The sequence below is a fragment of the Gorilla gorilla genome, chromosome 16 (assembly GCF_029281585.2).
Source record: "Gorilla gorilla gorilla isolate KB3781 chromosome 16, NHGRI_mGorGor1-v2.1_pri, whole genome shotgun sequence".
NCBI classification, from domain to species: domain Eukaryota; kingdom Metazoa; phylum Chordata; class Mammalia; order Primates; family Hominidae; genus Gorilla; species Gorilla gorilla.
Window position 1 is genome coordinate 39,039,150 of NC_073240.2, and position 26,307 is coordinate 39,065,456.

At 33.9% G+C, this 26,307-nt stretch overlaps 1 protein-coding gene across 2 annotated transcripts in view; it reads left to right on the forward strand.

Annotated features, from left to right (window-relative positions):
* SPRED1 (sprouty related EVH1 domain containing 1) overlaps positions 1-25,007 on the forward strand; it is a 102,757-nt gene extending 77,750 nt beyond the window's left edge. For both annotated transcript variants that reach the window (XM_019011240.4, XM_055364233.2), the window contains exons 5-7: positions 8,648-8,806; positions 18,297-18,398; positions 19,892-25,007. In XM_019011240.4, the coding sequence (XP_018866785.1) occupies positions 8,648-8,806; positions 18,297-18,398; positions 19,892-20,542 (912 nt within the window). In that variant the 3' untranslated portion in view covers positions 20,543-25,007. The remainder of the gene's footprint in view (positions 1-8,647; positions 8,807-18,296; positions 18,399-19,891) is intronic.
* Positions 25,008-26,307: the final 1,300 nt, after the last annotated feature.

Here is a 26,307-nt window from a genome sequence, read left to right on the forward strand (position 1 = left end):
TGCTATAGAAGTCTTTGAAAAATAAAAAGCTAGGCAATCACTTATCAACCATAAGAGAATAATTCTTACACCAGCAGCTGAGAGTAAAACAAATTTTCATTGTGCATTAACTATTGGCATGGGTTACTTTGTAGACAATACACATTAGCCTGTGCCAGCATACAATACTAAAAGCACTGAAAGTGAGTATATATAAATGCTATAGATGTAATTTTTTTTAAGCTAGAGGTCATGCCAGTGTATTTACAGTCTTTGTGCCTATCATATATTAAACTTTTTGCTCTTGTGGAAGATTTTTGGCATTTCCCACCACCTAATTTTATGTTATGTTCATGTTTCCATAGTAATTGTCACTTTTCAGGGGTTATAACCCAGTTAAAAAAAAAATAGAAGTTTGTCTAAGTCTGAACACTTTATGCTCAATCATATCCAAATTAAGAAAGTGTTTTGGTTATTACTACAGGTTGAGCATCCCTAATCCACAATTCAGAATGTTCCAAAATTCAGATTTTCTTAAGCACTGACATGTGGCTCAAAAGAATGCTCAGATTTTGAATTTTTTTTACTAGTGTAGGTATATTGTATTATATTATATCATACGCATTTATACTTAGGTTGAACATCCCTAATATAAAAGTTAGGTAAGCAGTAAGGCCCAGTGTGGGCAGAGATGTAAGGAAATGGTTCCTCTGTCTTAAACAATTAAGGGGTTTTCAGTTGATAACATAAGTTTGCCAAAGGGTAGCTTGGTAATATAATTGAATATGTGTATATACTTTATTCAACAATTCCATTTATAGGAACTAATACTAAAGAAATAATACAAGTACACCAAGATATATGTAAAAAGAAGTACATTACAATGCATATAACAAAATTTTGGAAATCTAAATACCCATGATCAGAGTATTAGCTAAGTAATATATGACATATGCAATACTGGACTTCTTTGCAGCAGTTGCAAAGTGTAACTTGTATACTGGTATGGGGAAAGGTCCATGGAATGTTAAGGAGTGAAGAAAAAGAGCACTGTGTGGATAGACTGCAATATAAATGGGATCAAATTATACATAGCATGTAAACACATATGCATGCATTAGGAAGTTTAGGAAGATATATGTCAAATAGTAATAGTGGCTATTCCACGGGGGTAGGATTATGGAAATAATTTTTATTGTTTTTATAACTTTGAATAACAGTTATTGAAAGATACTTTTTGCCAGGTGTGATAGCTCATGCCTGTAATCCCAGCAGTTTGGGAGGATGAGATGGAAAGACTGCTTGAGCCTAGGAGTTCAAAACCAGCCTGAGCAACATAGTAAGACTGTCTCTACCAAAAGCAAAAAATTAGCCAGGCATGATGGAGTCCACCTGTAGTTCCAGCTACTCAGGAGGCTGAAGGGAGAGGATCATTTGAGCCTAGAAGGTCAAGGTTACAGTGAACTGTGATCGTGCCACTGCATTCCACCCTGGGCAACAGAGCAAGACCTTGTCTAGCTAGCTAGCTACAGTGTTTGGATTTATTATTGCTTAAGGAGCTCTCTTTATACACTTTTTTTCTAATATATCACATTTACTCCTGAGGTATCAATGTGATCTGATTATTGGATGTTTGCATGTCACATTCAGTGTGTGCCAGGCATGTAGTTCTATGCTCCAGGGATAAAACTTCGGCAGAGTCCCTCCTTACAGAATGTCCTAGTTCATTCTAGCTGCTACAGCAAAATGCCGTGACTGGGTAGCTTATAAACAAAAGTAACTTGTCACCATTCTTGAGTCTCAGAAGTCCACTCAAGGCACAGACTGTGCCTGGTGAGGGCCCACTTTCAGGTTCATAAGTGATACTTGGCTATATCCTCACATGGTGGAAAGAACAGGACAGCACTCTGGAGTCTCTTTTATAAGGACACTAATCACATTCATGAGGGCTCTACCTTCCTAATTGAATCATAGCCCCACCTCCTAATACCATCATATTGGTAATTAGATTTCCACATATGAATTTTGTGGGGGACACAAACATTCGGAGTATAGCACTGGTTCATAGGAAAAAACGTAAGTAAAAGAGTACTCAGAATATAGGGTGATAGATACATATAATTTTAAGGTAATTCAAAGGAGGGAGTGATTAACTTGTGAGTGAATCAACAAAGACTTTTTGATGAGTTTGTAGCTGAGGTTAAGCATAAAACAGTTTTTTAGTGGAAAATTTGAAGCATGTCATTGTTGGGCAGAGGAAGTGACATGTACCAGAAAATCAGAAGTATGAAACATCAGATGCTAACAGAAAGAGACAGGTACATCAATATTTTTAAAGCAAAGAAATGAGGATGAAAATCAGTAGGAACAAGCCATATTAAGAAAGTATATTGACTCTTCTAAAGTAACAGACTGTGTGTTCATTTATTCTTTTGTTCATTCTTGGAGTTTCTTATTCACATAAGGAAAGCCACTATATAATTTTTAATAAGATGGATCCATTATAATAGAAATTAAATAGCAGATATACATATAAGAGTGAACAGTGTGACAGCACCTAGTCTTGGTAAGAATATGGAGCACCGATTGTGAATATATGAATTGTTCAAACCACCTCAAAAATCATTTTCATTATGAGAACTGGAACGTATGTATATCCTGTGACCCAGTATTTCTATTCTTTGTCTTCTTGAGAAACTCTTGTGCATATATACCATAAGGCCTATACACTATTATTCCTAGCAACATTTATTGAAATAGCAAAAAATTAGAACTGCCCAAACATCCATAGACAGAGAATAGATGAATAAATTGTAGTGTTCTTATCCAGACTCTGCCACCTAGTAACATTTATTTTAGGCAAGTTGCTTAATCCCTTTGAATTTTAGTCTCTTCATACGGAGTAGGTTGATAATACTATGTACCTCAAAGGATTATTGTGAGGATTGAGTTAACCCATGTAAAGTACTTGAGACTGTCTGATACACAGAATATGCTCAATATATTTTAGCTATCATTGGTACACAGAGGTCAAAATGACTGATTATTGCTACACATGTCAATGTGAATGAATTTCATTGAAAAAAATTGAGCAAAAAATTTCAGAATGTCCCATGATATCAGTCAGTTCAAAAGCATCTATAACTAAATATTGTTCAGGGATATTTGTGTAGTAAAACTGTAAAGAAGATAAGAAAATGAAAAAAATATGACTTCAAGATAGGGTTTATCTGCTGAGGGTCCAAGTGGTAGAGGTGGGGGGTGCTAATACGGAGAAACACAGAGGAGTAATTAGTTGTATTGGTTATGTTCACTTTCCTTAAGTTGGGTGACAAATGTACACGTTCTATTATTCTTTGTATGATTATGTATATAGTCCTTTATACATATAAAATAACTCCTTGGAGAGAGAACCCATGAGTCCCCTGGTTCTAGCCTCAACTCTACGGAACTATATTGATAGTTTCTGGTATTTTAAAACTAAAAATATGAATCCATCAATTCATCCTTCTATCAGTTAGACAAATGGGATCATGCCATGTTGACTGTTCTGTACCAAGCTTTTTTCATTTAACAATACCTTGGGAATACTGAAAATATCATTTTAATAGCTGCACAGAATTCTGTCATATATCATAATTTTTGACCAGTTCCCTGCTGGTAGAGCCATAAGATATTTTGATTCTTGTTTTCTTTATTTTTGTTAAAAAATAGTGCTACTGTGATTGTGTATGTGTGTGTGCGTATCTGTATATACAGTCAATCTCTCAGAGTAGAAATGCTGGGTCAAAAAGTACGGATTTTTTTTTCCAGTGCTATTATCAAATTGCACTCTCACCAACAGCGCAAAAAAGTATTTCTATTTCTCCAAACCCTTGCCAACATTGAGTATTACTACCTATTTTTTACATCTTTCCTAGTTAGTATATAAAAATGGCATTATACTTTCATGTGTCTTTAATTGAATGGTCAGTATGTTTTTATATACTTACATTCCATTTCTTTTTCATAGGAAAATAAAATTGGGCTTTATCTTGTGAGTCTCATGTTTCCCAGGGAGAGAGAGCTCATTTCTATGTACTGTGTAGATTATGTACCTTGCAAAAGAGTTCCTTAGCTAATACTTATTCTCCTCCCTGTCCTCTCCAGTATGTGCCCAGTCTTCCAACAAAGCTTTGGTAATTGGAAACCTTAAGGGGTTTTGAACAGAAAAACCAATTAGATTTGCCTGAAGAATAATGGGACAAAGGCTGGAAACAAGGAAATCAATTAGAAACCTACTGAAATAAGACAGGCAAAAAAAGATAATGAGGGCTTTGCATTAAGACAGTGAATAGTAGGTATTGAGAAGAGGAAATGGATGTGAAAGATACTCAGAAGATTACCTTGTTTAGAAAATTGTTTTATTGACATAAAGACATATTCTGCATGAATTCAGAAGGATTTGGGCAAAGGTATAGTATGTCTCTCAGTTAATTATTTCAGATGAAGAGGGAAAATGTATTTAAGCTAAAAAATGATTTCATTGATACAGTATATTTGTATTATATTTTTAAATATTATGATTTATCAGGCACAATGGCCTATACCTGTCTGTAGTATCAGCTACTAGCGAGGACCATTTGAGGCCAGGAGTTTGAGGCCATCCTGGACAACATAGTAAGACCCTGTCTCTTGAAAAAGAAAGGCAAAACAGGAATAGAATTGATGCTAAACCTGCCTCATTCTAGCAATAATATTCATAAACATGTTAATTGAAAAAAAGATCAGTCTCATTGAGTTACACCTCTAATAAAGTTTAAAAAAATAAAAATTTAAAATATAAAATGATTCTATATCAAAAGGGAGAAAGTATGCAGTATCTTGATTTTAAAATTGTGTAAAAGCACGCTTACAAAATTGGAAAATTAATCATACCATCAAGGAGTATTAGCCTTCATTTTATTTCCAACTTTTTATCTTTTTATGGCTATGATACTACTGTAAATAAAATTTTATGTACTGACTTTTTAACACTAAACATTTCCTACATTGTATATTATATTATTCCCAAACATGATTTCAAATGACAACACTATATTTCACTTTATGGGCATATCATAATTTACTTCACCTTTCCCTTATTATGGCATGTTCAAGTTGTTTCTTTTTACTATTAAAAATAGTTCTCTACCTAAAGGAAAAGAAGTCATACGAAAAAGTTGCTTGCATATGCATGCTTATAGCACTATAATTTGCAATTACAAAAATATGGAACCAGCCCAAATGCCCATCAATCAATGAGTGGATAAAGAAAATGTGGTGTGTGTGTGTGTGTGTGTGTGTGTGTGTGTGTGTGTCTGTATGTGTGTATATATATATAATATTTTATATATATATTATATATATTATTTGAGTCATTTTCAGAAATCTCTGGAACAAATAAATACATTTCCTGAAGTTTTCTACTCTTCCCAATTTTGATTATATATATACACACACACACATAAACACACACACACACTGTGGAATACTACTCAACCATAAAAAGGAAAGAAATAATGGCATTTGCAGCAACCTGGATGGAATTGGAAACTATTCTAAGTGAAGCAACTCAGGAGTGGAAAACCAAACGTCATAGGTTCTCACTCATATGTGGGAGCTAAGCTATGAGGTCACAAAGGCATAAGAATGATATGTTGGACTTCAGGGACTCGGAAAAGGGTGGGGGTGGTGAGGGATAAAAGACTACACATTGGGTACAGTGTACACTGTTTGGGTGATGGGTGCACCACAATCTCAGAAATCGCCACTAAACAACTTATTCATGTAACCAAACCACCTGTTCCCCAAAAAAACTAGTGAAATAAAAAACTTTAAAACAACAACAAATAATAATTCTGAGAAAAATACTTTGTGCCTAAAGCTTTTTCCATTTTAGTACTCTTTTTTTTCTTTGCTAGATTCAAGAAGTGGTCATAATGTGTGAATGTTTTAAAAGCTTTTGGTACATTTTATTAAATGCTTTTTTATTGCATTATTATTAAAATTGCTTTCCAGAAAGAGTTGTTCCAGATTTTATTTTACTTGTGTGTGTGTAGAATTAGCAATGAATGAGTATGCCTGTTTTCCTTATCACCACTTTTTAAAAAACCTGTAAATTTAATATGCATTTAAGCATTTAACTTGCTGAAAGAGTTAATTAGGTAGTAGGAAGATACTTTTTTCTAGTTTAGGATTCTCTAAAATGTTAATTTGATTCTTACAATTCATGAATAATATATACTTCATTGTAGATTGTATACTTTGCATTTTCAAACAGTCTTTTGTTTGCCATATTAGACACTTGAATGATGCTTTGGTTATTTTATTCACTGAGACCCGTTTAGGTGTATAGCTATAAATTCACTGTGCGATATGAACTATTCCTAGTTAATAGGTTAATTCCAGCTATATTGGTAAACATTTAAAAATCATTTGTTACTTAAATATTACACACAATTTAATAATGAAGCAATAAACACTTGTGATATTTTCTTTAAAAAAGTATTATATTTAAAGTAAAATGTGTTAATGTTTAATTTACAGGATTATAAATAGAATAACCCAACTCAGTACAGCAAGACACTAAGTTTGTTCATTTGCAGATTTTTTTAAAGTCAGCTTTATTTTAATTTATAATTTTAATATGACTTCTCAGTTACTATAATTTAGTAAAAGATAATTCAAAAAAGTCACAATTAAAAGCAATATCTTGTAATTACCACTGATACTACTCCTAAAACTTACGATTGTTTATAGTTTTCAGTCTCCTGAGTATCCCTGAGATTGTTGAGGCAGATATTCAATTTATAATAAAAAGAAATTGTGCGCCTGTAATCCCAGCACTTTGGGAGGCCGAGGCGGGTGGATCACTTGAAGTCAGGAGTTCGAGACCAGCCTGGCCAACATAGCGAAACCCCGTTGCTACTAAAAAAAAAAAAAAAAAAAATTAGCTGGGCGTGGCAGCGGGCTCCTGTAATCTCAGCTACTCAGGAGGCTGAGGCAGAGAATTGCTTGAACCTAGAAGGCTGAGGCAGAGAATTGCTTGAACCTGGGAGGTGGAGGTTGCAGTGAGCCAAGATTGCATCACTGCACTCCAGCCTGAGTGACAAGAACAAGACTCCATTTCAAAAGAAAAAAAAAAAAGGAAAGAAATTGTGGTTTAGAGAAGTTAGACAAGATTCTAACTTAGGTCTTTTCTCACCCATTTTTTTTTTTCTCCCAGTATTCTATTCAGTTTGCTTATGATTTTTGACAATTATTTGAGTCATTTATTTTCAGAAATCTCTGGAACAAATAAATACGTTTCCTGAAGTTTTCTACTCTTTCCAATTTTGATTATGTATTTTGAAAGCATGTTTGCTGGGTATCAATGTTTAGCCAACATTTTTCCAATATTTTATCAGCAACTGTCACAACACATTGGGACAGCTGTTATGAAAATTGGGTAAAAATAGCAGCCAGTTTTGACATAGTTTTAAGTGACAGTAGATTCTCAGATATATTTTTAATAGTTCAATTGCCTACTCCTTGATACAATAACAGCTTTTAGTTTCAAGAGCATTTTCAGTTATTACCATTATATCCTTATGATAACCCAGTGTCATAAAATAGCATCGGTATTACAATTATTTTCTAATTGAGAAATTGAATGCCAAAGGAATTAAATGAGACAAGGCTATTTTTTTTTCTGGAACAAAAACTAAAACTTGCATTTATAAATTTAAAATATCTTAGTCATTTTTGAATTTTATTTGTTAATTTTAGAAGTAGCACCAACAAAATATTTTAAAAAGAAAAGCTTATGAAAGGTTTGAACCCTTAAAATTGTTAGCCCTATAGTGATTACTATGAATTATTTTAGAATAAGCTGGTGAAAGTATTTCAGCCACTTTTACTTGGATATCAGCTTTTTTCTTAAATAATTATACAGTGATGGGAAAAGTAACATCCCATTTCTTTAAAAAATTAAATGAAACAAAGCCCTTCCAGGACTTTGTGTTTTGTAGTGTGCTAAATTTTACTTACTTAATATTTATTTTATATAAACTATTGTTTATGACATTTTAAGTGTCTTTAGTGAGTGTCATTTATTGAGCATATCTCCCAACCTAAGTCTAATAAGAGTACATGATTTAAATCCTACGTAATCAGCAAGTTGAGGCTAATTTATTCATTCACTCATTCAACACAATAGTAGACTACTGTTGTCTTCTGTCTTTTGACTCACTGTATCAACAGCAGAGTTCTTTGAACATTTTTTTAACTTGCAAAATAAAACAGATTTGTGTTTTCCTAATAATTTCTGCATTTCCTATGTACATTTATCACTTTTTATTATAGTTAAGAGCAATATTATAATTAGCTCTTCTACATGACATAGTTAGCCTTTTAGTTCTTCATGTTATTTTTAATAAGAAAGCCCATTTTTCTCATGAAGTTGAATTTTTCTAAAAGTTCATATTATTGTATTTTGACATAGCTTTATAATCACGTACATTTGAGTTTTGGGAATTGCTATTCATAGCGATGGTAGCGATATATACTTACTGACTTGCTAAATACTTTTTAGAGTGAAAGTATCTTATTTTGTGGTGGTGGTGGTTTTTATTCTGGCAACTAATGCGTTGAGGGTTGTTCCCAATAGGCAAATGAAGAGGATTCTTCCAGTTCTCTAGTGAAGGATCACCTTTTTCAGCAAGAGACAGTTGTTACCAGTGAGCCTTATAGAAGCTCAAATATAAGACCTTCTCCCTTTGAAGATCTGAATGCCAGAAGAGTCTACATGCAAAGCCAAGCCAATCAGGTAAGAAGATAAAATATTTTTTCAGCGTGTTGTTTATATGTGTAGAAATTGGATGATGTCATAGATAAGGACGTTAAAACCATCTGCCCTTTACCAGACACAGTAAGCAAACAAACAAAAACCCCACAAACAAAACCAGGAGAATTTGATTTATAGTGAACCAAATCCCGAGTGAAACAATAAACATATACACCATAAAGTCCTATATGGGTGTAGCGATTGAGCAAGGGGACATCACAAGCATTCTTATTTTACCCCTTATTTCACAGGAAAGCTTTCAATATTTATCATTAATTATGATGTGTTTACTATATGTTTTTATAGATCTCTTTATTAGATTAAGAATAACCTTGTGTTCCTACAGAACTAAATTTTTATTACATGCTTTTTCTGCAGTAATTGAAGTGATTCTATTTTTTTCTTCCCTTATTCTGTTTGTTAAATTGCAGTCATTGGTTTGCAACCTTGCAGTCTTGGAATAAACCCATCTTGGTTGCCATGTGATATATTCATTATACATATACATACATGTATGTATACATTCAAGCATACATAAGATTCGATTTGTCAGTATTTCATCTTGGATTTTTAGGTCTGTGCTTATAAAAGAGATCAACATAATTTTCCTTTCTCATAATTTTTTTTTCTTTTTTTTTTGAGACAGAGTCTCACTCTGTCTCCCAGGCTGGAGTGCAGTGGCATGATCTCGGCTCACTGCAACCTCTGCCACCTGGGTTCAAGCAATTCTCCTGCCTCAGCCTCCAAAGTAGCTGGGATTACAGGCACCTGCCACCACACGTGGCTAATTTTTTTGTAGTTTTTAGTAGAGATGAGGTTTCATCATCTTGGTCATGCTGGTCTTGAACTCCTGACCTCGTGATCCACCCGCCTCAGCCTCCCAAAGTGTTGGGATTACAGGCATGAGCCACTGCACCTGGCCCCTTTCTTACAATGTTTTTATCGGGTGTTGCTATCAGGGTATGCTGGCTTTATAAAATAAGTTGGACAGTATTTCTTTTTTGCATATGTGGAAGAGTTTAAGATTGGTAGTTATTTCTTTCGTAAATGTTTGGTAGAATTCCCTAGTGAAGCCACCTGGGCCTGGATTTTTTTTTTTTTAGATGGTTTTGAATTACGGAATTAGTTTCTTTAACAGACACAGGACTATTCACCTTTCCTAATTCTTTTTGTGTCAGCTATGACAAGTTATAGTTTACAGTAACTTTGTCTGTTTCATCCAGATTTTCAAGTTCATTGGCATAAATATATCCCATTTTTCGTTGCTGATACTGAAAATATGTGCCTTCTCTCCTTTGATTATTCTTGCTTAGGGGTTGATCAATTTTAGCCTTTTCAAAGATAACTTGGATTTTTTACTTTTTTAAATGTTTGTTTTCTATTTCATTTATTTCTGCTTCTAACTTCTATTTGCCTACACTATTAGGTTTTAGCTTTACCCTTCTTGGTTTTAGATTCTTGTGAAAGCATAGTTTCTTGATTTTTTTTTCAGCTTTTTTCCTTTTTTTCTCTCTTCTTCTAATGTATGTATTTAAGGCTATAAATTTTCATTTAAGTACTCCTCTATCCACATTTTACAATATTTTCTAGTTTATTCATTTTTAATGGGAAATTTTAGACATACCAGAGGTAGAATGAATAAAGAAGTGAACTACCGTATGCTACTCTGCTTCCAACACCTATCATTGGCAAAATGATGATATGCCCTATTTTTACCATTGTCAGAAACGGGTTGTTTCATTTCTAAATATTTGGGGTTTTCTAGTTTTCTCTTTAATGTTACAAATAAAGATGATTTCATGTATGACTTCATTTTTTTGATATTTGTTGGAACTTGGTTGATGGGCCAGCATATATGGTCAGTGTTTTATGTGCATTAAAAAAGAATGCACATTTTTAGTAGTTGGGTATAGCAGCCTTTTTTGCTGAACTGATCCTTTTGTCATTATGAGATATCCTCTTTTATCTCTAGTAATACTTTCTTGCCTAAAAGTACTTTTTTGATGTCTGATTACTTCAGTTTTCTTCTGGTTAGCGCTTTCACAATAGGTTTTTTTCTTTTTTCCTTCCAACATTTCAGACCTCTCTTTTAAACCATATATAGTTGGGTTTGGGTCCCCCCCCCCCCCCCCAGGGTGTCTTTGTCTTTTAATTGGAGTATTTTGTTCATTTACTTTTACCACAATTATTGATATAAATCTACTGTTTTATTCATTTTTTATTTGCCCCATTTGCTGTTTTTTTTTCCTTCACTTTGCTTATTCAAATATATTTAATTACTTGATTCTTACCCCTTTATTAGCTAATTAGTAATACAGCTGTTAAGTATTTTTAGTGGTTATCCTAGAGATTACAAATGTATCTTGCCTCCTAAAAATCTATCCTGTATTAATGTTTTACATTTTCAGGATAATGCACATATCTACAGTATCTTAACTCACTTTACCTCCCTTTTACCTTTTATGTAATTGTCATTACAAACTTTATCTCTATAAAATTTAAAACCTTGCAAAAATACTATTTTAAGCAGTCAGCAGTCATTTAGGTTTATTCACCTTTTTATGACTTTTGACATTCTTCAATACCTTATGTATTATACTTCCATCTAGGATCATTTGCTGTTTATTGGTGCTTGCTGAACCTCAGTTTTCATTTATCTGAAAAAAATCTATTTCCTTCATTTTTGAAGGATGTTTTGCTTTTCATTGAATTCTGTTATAATTTATTTTCTTTCATCAATTTAAAAGATGTAATACCATTGAGAAGAAGTTTCTACCCTTCCTATTAAGAAATAATATCTTTATTGTTTTCAGATGTTTTATTATGCTATACCTATGTATTAGGTTATGTATTTTGTTTTGGTTGTATAAAGCTTCCGGAATCTGTGACTTGATGTCTTTGAACAGATTTAGAAATTTTCAACCAGTAGCTCTTTAAATATTGTTTGAAGCTCAGGGAGAGTTAAAGACTGGAGATAAATTTTGGAAATCATTATCAGAGAATGAAAATTGAAACTATGAGGACAGTTAGAATTATTTTGGAAGACTATATATGTTCTATTTTAAAACTATTAGCGGTAGGGAATCACTACATATTGAGACAGTGAGTTAAGAAAGAGCGGTCACATTAGGAGAACCAGAAAAGGATGTCTCAGAAGCCCAGGGAGGACAGCGGTGGAGTAAGGAAAGGAAATGATGGAGTAGTTAATATTTTACGACATAAATGCCCCAATAAAATTCAAATTCAACTCTATAAAGGTAATTGATAACTGTACCACAGTTTCAGTGAGATTAAGAGGTGTGCATGACTGGAGAGGAAACAAAGATGATGTTTGCTAGCCACTTCTCTAGAAGCTTGACTACAAAAGCCTTTCTTAAAAAATAGATGGAGTTAGAGGGGTGCAGGGTCAAGAAATGAATATGGTCATAAGATGAAGAAAGTGGAGAAATTAAAAGATTCAGGACAGAGAAAAAAATTGATAGAGAAAGGTACAACGGAGACTGTAAAGACAGGAGAATTGCATGAGAAGAGATAAAATTACTTCATTTTCCAAGGTGGAAGTGAAGTTTAGGTAGAGTTACAGATTTGCTATTGAGACAGAAAGTTAACGAAATTCAAACTTGATTAATTCGGCATTGTGGGCCCTACTATTCTTGTCCTAAAGTCTTAAAAGTGAGTAGAGAGAGAACAAAAAAACTTCTAGATCATCTGGGAGCTTTTCTTCCAGCAACTCTCATACCATAGCAAATACAGTTTGAATTATTCAAGGTAGACACAGATTGTAAAAGGCTCCGGGTAAGTCTCCCAGGCTCCCTGTAGCTTTATTTTTCACTAATCGTTATTATTAACATTTATCATAGCTGGTACCTACTACGTGCTAGATACTGTTTTAAGTGCTTTACTTATATAACTCATTTTAATCCTCTCAACAAACTGGCAAACTACCTAATTTTAGTGATTAAAAATTATCTGTAGTTTATGTATGTTATCCAAATTTATTATGAAATTTTATAAAAAATTAAAGAAAAATTAAGATATTGGTACAAGAAGGAAAAAATTGCAAGCCAGTTTTACTTTGAGCAAAATAATTGCAAGAATGAAGGCTAAAAGCAATCTGCATATTTTCACTAGAGATTTTGGGACATTAAAAGGAACCCACCAGGAGTCATACTTGCTTATAAACTTCCAGGCATCCTGTGAGACATTTGAATCTGGAGATACTCAGTTTAACAGTTTTAAATACAAAATATTTTCCCACATATTGAGTGGCGGGCAGAAAAACTCATCTCAACATAGGAGAGAGTGGAAGTATGCATATCCTGAACTAAGTCACTGATTGATACAGTTGAGCAGGGAAAGAAAACACGGTGAATGTAACACAGGGATGTTATGATATACCAGTATTCCTCATCCCAGGCCCTGGGAATTTATTTGGCCTACCTTCTTTGGCTGAAAGAACTATAAATTTAAAGGTGTTCTTTTGATTGATGGGGAAAAGGAACTGAACTCTTCTCCCAAAATAGTAATGGCGGTTATGATGGGGTGATTGAAGAATGTAGTCATCAGGTAGAAAGTACAAAAAGTGCTGAATAACTGCAAGAGAGAGAAGTGAACAACATTGGCAGACAGCTCTTAGCTTTGGGATTATGACATGGCCTCTAGAGCTATTCTGTTTGGGTCTGAATTCCAACTTCTTTACTTACTAGTTATGTGGCCTTGGGCAAGCTACTTAGGTTCTTTGTGGCTTAGTATCCTCATCTGTAAATTGGAATAATATCGGTATCTACCTCCTAGAGTTGTTATGAATATTAAATAATTAATGTTATATACAAAGCACTTAGGAAAAATGTTAAATAGAACAATAATACTCGTAAGTAATTCCTTGTAATTGATAATTTCTCTTATCTCCAAGATTGATGTGACTTAGAGAAACAAGCGTTATATTATATGAATTGCATAACTAGATGTTTATACATTTGCTGGTGTTATAATTGGTGAACTTCTCAATTTAACAGGAATTAGAATGGAATGGTTTACTCTTTTAAAGCTGCAGTAGACTGTAGCTATACATACAGTAAAGAAATATTGTAGAAGTTTCTTAATAGGAATAAAACACAGTTCCATTCAGCACACTGCTGTTAGGATAGTGTAGCAGTTTTCCATTTGTATGTGATCAAGAAGGCCTCACAGGATGAGTTTTTCCATGGTAGAGAATCTGGCCTTCAGCTTGCAGACCAGACACCTTATTTTCTTAGGATACTAGGACTAAAGTCATCTTCAGAGATTCAAATAATTGAGTTTAAGAAAATGATATGTGAAAATCAGAACATAAAATTTGATTTCAACCATCGTGAGGACTGTAGTTACTTGCAGTAGCCTGATTAACACATTCTCTACCTAAAATAGGTCTTTATGAGATCATCACTAAAAGCTAACTTGGTGAGTGTAAATGCTCAACAAAATAACTATGTCTTTTGAATGTTTAATTGCATTCAATTGGGGTAAGTTGATGGATCCTTTTCTACAACAGAGGAACAACCTTGCCAAAAGGACTAGACAACTGCCTTGCTGAACTATAAAGATTAAGCTAGCAAGTTAACGTACTAGTTTTATGAATCCTGCTGAAGACATGGCTGCTGGGCCAGACAAAGGACTTTATTATTATTCACAGTACAATAGTAGCATGAGCTTCATGTTTGTGTTGGTTTCCCTTGCTCCTCCAAATCCCATGGGAATGATGCTCAGGAATATGTTGTCCACTCGGTGGGTTTGCATCCCAGCATTGGAACCCTGAACTTAGGGAAGTCAAGTCTTTTGTAATGACTTTTAATGCACTTCAGTAGCCTGCCTTACTTGCTGAGGAAGGAGATACTGTCTTTGTTATACTGGGCACTAAACAAGCCTGTCTCCAAAGGGGAAACACTGTGTCTTTCAAGGGTTTCACTGTACAGACGTCCTTGAAAAGATAGTCTAAAACAAAAGGCCGATAGTGCATATGTTCACTAGATCTGCAGAGATGGGACCCATAAAGAATTGTCAACTACGCTAGTTTATGTTCCCTTAGTAATGCTTAAATAGGCATTGCCAGTATTTGTCTTTGACTCGTTTTTTAATGCTTTGAAGAGCTAGTAAATCTTTTGAGGTCAGGCATGGTTGCTCACACTTGCAGTCCCAGCACTATGGGAGGTCGAGGTAGAAGGATCACTTGAGACTAGGCATTTGAGACCACCTGGGCAACATAGCAAGATTCCATCTCATATATCATGGTGGTATGCGCCTGTAGTCTCAGCTACTCAGGAGTCTAAAGCCTGAGAATTGCTTGAGCCAGGGAGGTCCAGGCCGCAGTGAGCCACGTACGCCATTGCACTCAACCTGGGTGATAGAGTGAGACCTTGTCTCAAAAAAAAAAAAAAAAAAAATCCTCTGGATGGATAGATACATTGTTTCAAAGTCTTATAGGCCTGGAAGCCATTATAGTTCTTTAACTCAGTTTCTCTTACTTTCACGGGTTCATTTCCCTGTAGACAAATATGACAGCATATATCAAAGATTTATGACATGTTTAATACATAAAAAAGAATGTATTCACTGAATACTTGAGAAACCACGAAACAACTTAAAAAAGGAACACCCCCAATCTATACCTTTGCCTTCATCCTAGAGGTAACTATTACCTGGAATTGTATTTGTCTAACATTCTCATGCTTTCCTTGATAGTTCTAAAACTTGTTTCTTTCAGTTGTTTTCAGGTTTTTATTGTTACAGGCATACTGCTAGTACAAACTTTCTTGTCCGCAGCTATTCATGTGCATGAGTTTCTTTGGAGTGTTCAGGAGTGGATTTTTTACATTGATGTGCTACAGAAGGTTCTGGGACAAATTGGACTTTAGGATTGATGTGTACCATGTACAGGGGATATGTATTGAGTATTTGAAAGACTTCGGAAATAACTGTGATTGTTCCTTTACAAATGGATTTTAACTGCATGCTTTCATATGGCCTTGTTACTAGGTAATCAAATGTTCTGTGTTACTTCTCTGTATATTCTGGATTCAGATCTTTCTGAGTTTTATTTGCTGCTAGTATCTCCTAGTTGGTGATTATTTTTCACTCTTTGTGGTGTTTTGGTGAACAGACATTATAAATTTTAATGCAGTTGAATTTATCATTTCTCATTATTTTTACAGACTCTTCCCTATCCTCATCTTAAAGATTTTCTTCCTAATCTAAAAGTTTTAAAGTTTTGTCTTTAATCCACTTTAATTTGATTTCTCTTCTATGGTAGGGACCAAATTTTATTTTTTCCACATAGGTTACTAATTGTCCCCGCACTGTTTATTGGAGCTTTTCTCCGCACTGATATGCAGTACCATATCTGTCACATCAATTCTCTATATATGTTTGAGTCTATTTCTGATGTCTCTAATCTAAATTAGTGTCACATTGTCATCTTTACTGTAGAAATGCTGTAGCTCTATAATAACTTAGTATTTGTAGAGAAAGTGCCTAACTTTGTTTTCCCGCTTGGATCTTTTTTTTTTTTTTTCTTTCAGTTTGGCTGTTTGCCCTTTTAAAATATTTAGAATCAGCTTGTCAAATCTGATGAAGAATCCTTTTGTGGTTTATATTTGAATTGCGCTGAATGTGTGTGTTAGTTTAGGGGATAATTTATCATCTTATTCGTGAATATGATATATACCTCTGTTTAGCTCTTCTTCTGTATCTTTACATAAAACTTTGCATTTTCTTTGTGAAAAGATAATACATATTTTATAGGATTATTTCTTTGTACTATTTTTGTTGTTCTATTATAAATGGAATCCTTTTAAAATTTTAATTGTGACCAGCTTTGAAGAAGCATCTCTTATGACTTTTTCAGCTGATAAATTTTCCTGAAGATTATAGCAGAAGTACCAAATTTTGAGGGTATTAAAAAGCAGAAATTAATTGGGGTGTATCTTATCACATCTGTTTTTAGTAAGTGTGAAAAGGTCAATATTGTCCATTTATTTGTCTTTTCACTTAGAGATTGTGTGAGAGAACTAATATTCATAGACCCTATTGACTCAGGTAGTTTTCAAAGTGTGTATGTGTTTAAGTGGTGTGTGTGACTTTTTTCTGAGACAGTGGTGAGAAAATTGACATTTTTAATCTTTAAAATAGTTCTTAGAAATGTATATTTAATATACTAGTTGAGATCATTGTGTTCTATCAGGAAAAAAAATTGTTCTCTCTGCTTCCTTTTGTGCAATGTTCTTCTGTTTTTCTTTTTTTCACTTGACCAAATATCTAGCTTATTCTGTGTTTACTTCAAGTCGCATTTCCTTTCATGCCTTCCCAGACCATTTAATCCATAGTTATTTCCTCTTGTTAATTTCTAAATTCTTACAGATTCTACTTATAAACATAGAATGGCCTCCATATTGTATCATTAAATGCAGAGACCAAGGGCACAGTACAAAGGGTCCTATTTTAAAGATCTGTGTGTGTGTGTGTGTAAAAATTTTTGGAGGAATGCACTAAAAAAATTTTTTTTATGATAGTTAACTTTTAAAACTGGGTCTGAAAGGTCTAAGATGGAAGGAAGAGTTTTACTTCATGTGCTTTTATACTATTTGAAAATGTTGCTATCTGCATGTATTACTATTTATTTTCAGGGTTATAGTGTTTATTAAGTATGTAACAGTAGGAGTTGGATCAAAATTATCTGGAAAAATAAGAAGTAAACAAGATTGCCAAAATGTTGATGATAACTGAAGCTAGATAATAGACCCGTGGTGATTCATTACATTATTCTCTCCTTTTATGTATATTAGAATTTTTCACCTTAAAATTTTAAAAATTAAACATTGATATATTCTAGCTATAATTTAGGTCTGAAATGGGCTTTGCAATTCAAAACACTTGTAAATGTATCAGGACACTAAAGATTCCTATTTTTTTTATTGCTATATAATTCACCTACCGCAAAATCATCCTTTAAAAAAGTATGTAATTCGGTGATTTTTATTATATTCACAAGATTGTGCAGCCATCAGCAGTATCAAATTCCATATCACTTCCCAAAAAACCCACACTGATTATCAGTCATTGCCCCTCCTTCCCTATTCCCAGCCCCTGGCAACCATTATTGTGACATGTGTAACTACTTTATTTCTCTTTGTGGTTAAATAATATTCCACTCTATGGATTTACTACATTTTGTTTATCCGTTCATTAGTTGATGAATATTTGGGTTGTTTGTACTTTTTTGACTATGTATTCATTACTTGTTAAAGTTTAAATATGTAATAAAAGACCTATGGTTTTTGTTTGTGTTTTAGGTGGGGGGAAATGATTCTATTTTTATTCTCAAAACCGTTTTTGAAAAACTTTACTGCTAATAGATTATGAGGTTTTGGAACATACACTGTACAGTTTCATTAAAAGTAAAATTCTTGTGTCATTTAAGTAGAAATTGTTTGTATTTTAGATAACATTTGGTCAGCCAGGCTTGGACATTCAGAGCAGAAGTATGGAATACGTACAGCGGCAAATATCCAAGGAATGTGGAAGCCTAAAGTCCCAAAATAGGGTAAGTAGTGTTAGTTTATCTTGTGATATGGAATTTAACTAATTAGTATATAGGTAAAGTTTTCCAGTCTTTCTAATTCTCCATATAGTTGAATTGTACTAGAAAATTTTTCATTGTATAAATTTGCTGCCTATGTGCTTATAAACGCTGTTAAGTTAAAAACTCTGCAAACTTCTCATTTGAGTCTAAAAGATTGCCAGAGCTGCATTTATTAGATAGGACCAAAAGGAATTATATATTGTTAATTAGATAAACTGTATCTGTCACCCCACCTTTAGCTCAGACCTAGAATTTTCTTAGCCCTAATTCCACGTATCTAGGAAATAGAAGTTTGCCCCAAACTGAGTCAGATGCTTACTTGTAGTAGACTGGTCACTATGTCCAGGGACTGGAGCTAAAGATACAAATTTGTCTACTTAGAAGCCTGCATTTATGGATGATGTAAGGGGTCAAAAGACTTAATTTTGTTCTTTGGCCTCAAAGAACCAACCTTCCCAGAAGGGTTGTGGAAGTAGGGGTATTTTACGTCATTGTTCAGAGACTTTTTCTGTACCCAAGCTATACACATGTATGTCTTTGTATTAATTTGCTAGGACTCCCACAACAAAGTATTACAGACTGGGTAGCTTCAACAACAGAAATTTATTTTCTCACAATTCTTAGAAGTTCAAGATCAAGGTTGTTGGTAGGTTTGATTTCTTCTGAGGCCTTTCTTCTTGGCTTGCAGGTAGCTGCCCTCACATGGTCTTTCCTCACTTTGCCCTCACATGGTCTTTCCTCTGCCCGTACATCCCTGGTGTCTTTCTCTGTGTACCCAAATTTTCTCATAAAGAAAATAGTCACATTGGATTAAAGTCTCTCTTAAGGGCCACATTTTAACTTAGTCACCTCTTAAAAGGCTCTATCTCCAAATACAGTCGCATTACTGGAGGTTAGGGCTTCAGCATATGAATTTGAAGAGGACATAAGTCAGACCATAACATTTTGTCCTTTGTTCCCAAAATCATGCCCTTCTCACTTGCAAAATACATTCATCCTTATCCCAACAGCCCCAAAGACATAACCCATTCCAGCATCAACTCTTAAGTCCCAAATCTCATCTAAATAACATCTTTCAATCAAGTGTGGGTAAGTGGCTCATGCAATAGTAGAGGTACAGATCCAAAATAGGGTAGGCTGTCTGGAGACCCAAGAAATAGTTGTAGTCTGAGTCCAAAGGCACCCTGCTGGCAGAATTTCTTCTTGCTCAGGGGGAGCTCAGTCTTAGTTCTAGTAAAGCCTTCAACTGATTTTATGAGGTCCGCCTATATCACAGAAGGTACTGTGCTTTCCTCATAGTCCACCAATTGAAATGTTGATCTCATCCCAAAAACATATCATAGAAATGTCCAGAATAATATTTCAACAAATATCTGGACACTGGCCCCACCAAGGTGACACGTAAAATTAACCATCATAGCCCTCATTGCAGTTTTTATCTGTTTCTTTTTTAGGTCCCTTTGAAATCAATCAGACATGTCAGCTTTCAAGATGAGGATGAGATTGTCAGAATAAACCCTCGAGATATCTTAATACGTCGCTATGCAGACTACAGACATCCTGACATGTGGAAAAATGACTTGGAAAGAGATGATGCTGATTCCAGTATTCAGTTTTCTAAACCAGACAGTAAAAAATCAGACTATCTGTACTCTTGTGGGGATGAGACTAAGTTAAGTTCACCCAAAGACTCTGTGGTATTTAAGACGCAGCCTTCCTCATTAAAAATTAAGAAGTCAAAACGAAGAAAAGAGGATGGTGAACGTTCTCGCTGCGTATACTGCCAGGAAAGGTTTAATCATGAAGAAAATGTCAGGGGAAAATGCCAGGATGCTCCAGACCCTATTAAAAGATGCATATATCAAGTTAGTTGCATGCTCTGTGCAGAGAGCATGTTGTATCATTGTATGTCAGACTCAGAGGGAGATTTTTCTGATCCCTGTTCGTGTGACACTAGCGACGACAAGTTCTGCTTGCGATGGTTAGCCCTGGTAGCTTTGTCTTTCATTGTACCATGTATGTGCTGCTACGTCCCTTTGAGAATGTGCCATCGCTGTGGTGAGGCATGTGGTTGCTGTGGTGGGAAACATAAAGCTGCTGGATGAAATGGTCCAGTGCCAAAATGAGCTTAAAATCTTTGTTTCCAGGAATTAGCTAACTTGGATTTGTGGAAGCTTTTGGCAAGCAATATGGAATCTTGCCTGGTATCATTGAGCCCACACATGGAGGAAGCAGAACTCATCAGTTCTTGGCGTTTCACGCCATGCCTAACTTTTCCCTTGAGTGCATGGCATGTTTTGTTACAGGTTGTAGAGTATTTGCAGAAGGAAACCATTTCTGGTTATTTGGCTATAAAAAGTCAGCATAAAATATGATCCAACTAAAAGGGATTAATTTTTGGCATTTTTGTATATTTATGCATTAGGTGATGGGACTTTTAAAGGTTTGAATTTATTAGGACATGAACTAAAAATAAAAGTGCACTAGGGGACAGTTGATTTCAATCTAAGAAAAGTTAACACTTGGGAATTACAAGAAGTAAAACAAGCGCAACTAAATCATTTATTAGTTGTTTTTTGAAAGCAGTTTTATGTATAAATAACAAATGTTTATATTTAACTAAATGTAAGGTACGAATTATTACATATTAAACTTTTCTTCCCCTTCCTAGTTCTGAAGTAGATATATATATATATATATCTACTGTCACATTCCATATATTTTGAATATTTAACTCATCTAGTTAATAATGTTTTTATTCCATGCGAATGATTTGATATTTTCATCCTTATTTCTCTTTGGCTACAATTTATATTGAGTTATATCTGTACATTCTGGTAATCTAAAATCCTTAAAAATACTCTAATAGCCTTGAGTGACCAACTTTTTTTTTAAAGCACAGATGTAATTGTCTAATGTTCTGATGGGAACGTAACACTTATTTTTATATAAAAAGAGACTGAGTAAACAAACATTATAGAAAAAAAAGTGAAGTTTTTTAGTTGTTTTTTGTGGTATTCAACCAGCAAGTTGTTTTCTTTCAGAGTTTCCTCCTTCAAAAAATTATATTGCATTTACAAATGTTTTACAAGGCAGAAAGTTTGACTGGATAGTTAGTGTAAAAGCTTCATCTTGAGATCTTCACGTATCATTCTGCTAAACCAGAATATGTTCAGCTGTGTTACTAATTTTTCAGCTTAATCCTCAGTGCTTATTATTTACATAACAATAACTTTTTATCAGTTACATTTTATTTTTATTTAAACTGGCCAAAAGCAAAATTATTTTATGTTAAAATGTGTGCTAAACTATCCCAGGAAAGTATTTAATCCAACATTGTAAATGAAGTATCTTGTACATATAAATTTATTTCTTTTGCAGAGCATTATATTACTGGATGTTTAATTTACAAAATAGTTGGGTAAATGTTCCAACAAACTTTAAAGTACCTTGAAGTCAGATTGTCTGTTTTTGTTTTGTTGTTGTTGTTGTTGTTTTCTTAAGTGTTACATTAAAACTCTAACCAAGGAAAGGGTTCTTTAAGAACATTCCCTTAGAGGGATAAAGTTGAGAAGTGTGCCTTTTTTTAAATGGCTTGAAGTTTCAGAGGTGATAAAAATTAAAATCACACTACCATTTGAAGCTCATTTTCTATGCAGGTTTTTAAACGTCATTTATGTATCATTCTTTTTATATATCACACTTAAGCTTGTGTTAGCTTTTTTCTTTTGCCCCAGATCAAACTGAACAATGTATATAACACTATCTGTCTGTAAAATACTTTTTTTAAGAAAGCATTTATATTTATATGACAGCTTGAACTGACAACATTGTGTATATAGATCATCTTGAAGTATTATTTCACATTGAAAAGAAGAAAATATATTGATAACTATAGATGTTATGAAGAAGAGGGTATTTCTAGTTTTGTACTAAAAATCAATTGGATGAACTAAATCCAAAACATGACACTGTAGCAGCAGTTTTAAGTCTTATTTTTACTGTTTATATATTTGAATGCTGCTACAACAGATGATCTTCATCCTGAAGTTTTCAGCTAAACTTGGTTTCCTAGAATAGACTGTTAACTTTCAAAATTTTTATTGGTAAATGGAAATACTGTTTTTCCTTGTGAATTAATTTTCATATTTGTAAGTGCTAAGTTTATAATTCAGGTTTGATCAAGGTGTGAATAACTGAAGAAAATAACTTGCTGGCTATATAGAAAAATGCTGTGGAAATGAACTGTGTATATACTTCTGGGAGGAACAAATTTAATCATTTCTTCTGTTAAGCACTAATCAGTATAGTGCAACTCCTGGTTCTGTACTGTATTTTATATGCAACATATATGCTTTAATATTTTAATGTTTGTGCATTAATATTTTCAATTTGTTTAACCACTTTGCTGCTAAGATTTTGCCGTCCCATTCCCATTTTTTCCTTTACAATTTTAAACAAGTTTCTTCATTAAAAACTATGGTGATGAAATGGTTTTTATTTTACCTTGGATCTTTATAGTTAACATACCCAGTTTCTAAATCAGTCTACAAGACTAACTGATGATATAATGTTCTCTGAATCCCTATATGGAAATTTTCTTTTGAGTAAATTAGAATTCCTTTGTGAAAGCAAATGGGTAGTTTAAATCACTGATTCTTAAACATGTGTATAGGCGCCTTCAGGAACATTTTCTCATTCTCTGTACAGATTCGGCACTGCCAATTGGCTTTTCCTCTAAAACTTTTCTTTGTTTTTATCTGATATAAGCAGATGGCTCAAGACAACTGCTTGAGTAATAGTGTTGAAAATGGAATCATCTAGACGGCATGACAAGCAAGACTGGTCTGATGAACTTGTTCAGAATTGATAATTCTTAAATATTTCTCTTGGCTTGAAAAGGGACATCATTTGATTTCTGAAGAAGTATGTCGTGTGGAGCTTCAGCACCACCTACTGGATGATTTCCAGGCCAGAGACATGAGATGGCAATAGGGATCTGACAGGGTTCATCACTACTACCATTAAAGGGCTATTTATGTGGTGACCACCTCTACCAGGGAAACCAGGAGTAAGAACTATCTCAAAGGAATTGTAAAATGGTTATTTACCTAATGTGTCTTGTTGGCTTGCTGAAAGATTTTAAGCACTTTTTTCTTACATATCCTGTTTTAAAATATTTGTTGATATTTGGGACTGGCAATCAAACTTGATGTACTGAGGCATTTATAGAACCAGTTGCTTTAACTCTCAAAAGCCATTACCAAAATGGTATTTTTTTTCCTCCTTCCGCCAGTCAGGGAGAGTTTTTAAAAATAATAATCAAAACATGAAAAAACATAATCACACCTGTATTTTATCATGACAGCTTCAGAGAGTGTGTGTGTACGTTTCTCTCTCTTTTATTTGAGACGGAGTTTCACTCTTGTTGCCCAGGCTGGAGTGCAATGGTGCGATCTCAGCTCACTGCAACCTCCGCCTCCTGGGTTCAAGCGATTCTCCTGCCTCAGCCTCCCAAGTAGCTGGGATTACAGGCGCCCACCACCATGCCCAGCTAAGTTTTGGTATTTTAGTGGAGATGGGGTTTCACCATGTTGGCCAGGCTGGTCTCAAACTCCTGACCTTAGGTGATCCACCCACCTCGGCCTCCCAAAGTGCTGGGATTACAGGCATGAGCTACTGCGCCCAGCCGTGTGTATGTTTCTGAAATGATGATGGGGTGGGGTTAAAATCTAAAGGGAAAAACTTGAAACTACCTATTTTCATTGGTTATTCAGCAGTGCCTAAAATGAGCTTTTAAAGTAATGTAAATGCACTTTCAATTCATGTGTATAGTGCCATCTGATATCTTGGGTAAGTCTTGCTTTTTCTTTTCTTTTTCCTCTCCCCTGCCCCCTTAATTAAATGGCACAGAAATGTTTCTTAATATGCACGTGAGTCTCCAGAGTACAGGAAATGTGCTTTCCTCTAAATGGTCAATGTAAAGAATCTTAAGGATATTTCTTATGTTGAAATTTACATTCGATTTTGTGATTACACTTGGAAATATGTGTTAAATTGGGTTTTTAATTGTAGCCCAAAGGTGCATTAAGCAAGTGTAACATTTTTTCCACATAAAACTTAGAAAACTTTAGTTACCTGAAAAGCAAGGATTCTTTACTAATTATTATGCTCATTCTTGATTTGACTTCCATGATCACACTTCAAAGTGTAAGAGGAAGCACTAGAAACTGGCATTATTGTTGCACTAAAAAAGTCTATAAATCATAATAGCACCGTGAGGTGTTTTGCAATGAGACAAACATAAAGAATGAATTTCTTTAAGAAAGAAACACAACCTGAGGTGATTTATATAAACCAAAAGAAAAAAAAAGGCTTTAAGGTATTAGGTACTGTTTGCCTAGCAGCCAGGTGGTTATAAAAGATTCATATGCTTTGGTACACTGATAAATGTTAGCCATTATTCCTGAAAGCTTCTTAAATTGCATCAGTTGTTAGTTTTGAAATTTTTCAAGAATAAACTAGTTGAAAAGTCTTTGTATTAAAAATACACGTAGATTTTTGTGAACATTTCCAGTGTGTAGTGTCGTTTGCTTTCTATTTCTGACCTCAAAAGTGCCTCACTTGTATATTATTTCCATTAAAAGCTTGACTGCATTCTTTCTAATGAACAATGAAAAACTGTTTAACTCATGTCATAATGTGTCTCCTCAGATATAGTTAACTAGCTTGATAGTTTTGAGTATATAATGTAAATAATACATTATAAGTTTGTAACCATTTCTGTTACTTCATACCCGTGTAATTGGACATAGCAGATGATTATCATAAGATTTTGTTTTAATGGTTTTTTTCCCTCCTGGAATTACCTGATTAAACCTATCATGAATTATAAAAGGACTTTTTCTTATTCTCCTAGAGCTTATCAAATTATCACATAAGAGATAATTACTGGAGGAGAAAGTAAAAATGGAAGCTTTTGATAACTAGCTCTGTTCTTTAAAAGTATACTTTTAAACTGAAAGTCCACATATAGTTCATCTTAGTAACATATTTATTCATCCTTAATTGTATTCAGATTTTTTTTTAAGTCTCTAAACTAATAATGTTATATTTATTGGTTTGGTAACATGTTGCAGCTAAGCTAATGACCTTAAGTGGCAATTGTTTAACCCAGGACTACTGATTTTTTTATATTCAAGTCAGTTTCATCGTTTTACTTAACTCGCCATATAAACAAAAAATAACGAATAATCTAAATGAAAGGTTATTAGGACAGTAATAAAAGATTATAGTGTATCTCAACACTAGAATAAGTTGGATTACTATATTATAGTTTATTTGAAAAATCAAGGAGTAACTATCTTTACCATTAATTATGAAATGTAGTCTCATGTGCTTATTTACAGGTTTTTCAGAATTTGCTTTACATTCTTCACATCAAGTTAATACCCACAAGTAAGTAGAATAGCTTTTATAACAAGGAAATTGAAACTAGGGTTCTAGCTTGGCTGTCAATATAAGTGTCATGCACATAGTGCTCCTTAAAGAAAAAGACATCGACATCAATGGTATGAAAGCTGTAGTCACTCTTTAAATTGAACTGCTCTAAGATTTGCAGTTTTAGTGAGATCTGAAATGATGGTTCAAAAAATACATTCATAATAAAAGTCTTAACAAAATCACAGTTGAAATAGTGGTTCTTTTGTCTTTATTTTTGTTACATAATGTATTTTATACATGATTACTTTTAATCCTCAAGTAACCTTGTAAGTATTATCTTCCTTATTTTTCTAAAGAAGAGATTTGGGCATCAAAAGGTCAAAATACCAGATTACACAGAGGCACCAGGTCTGAAACAAATTGACTC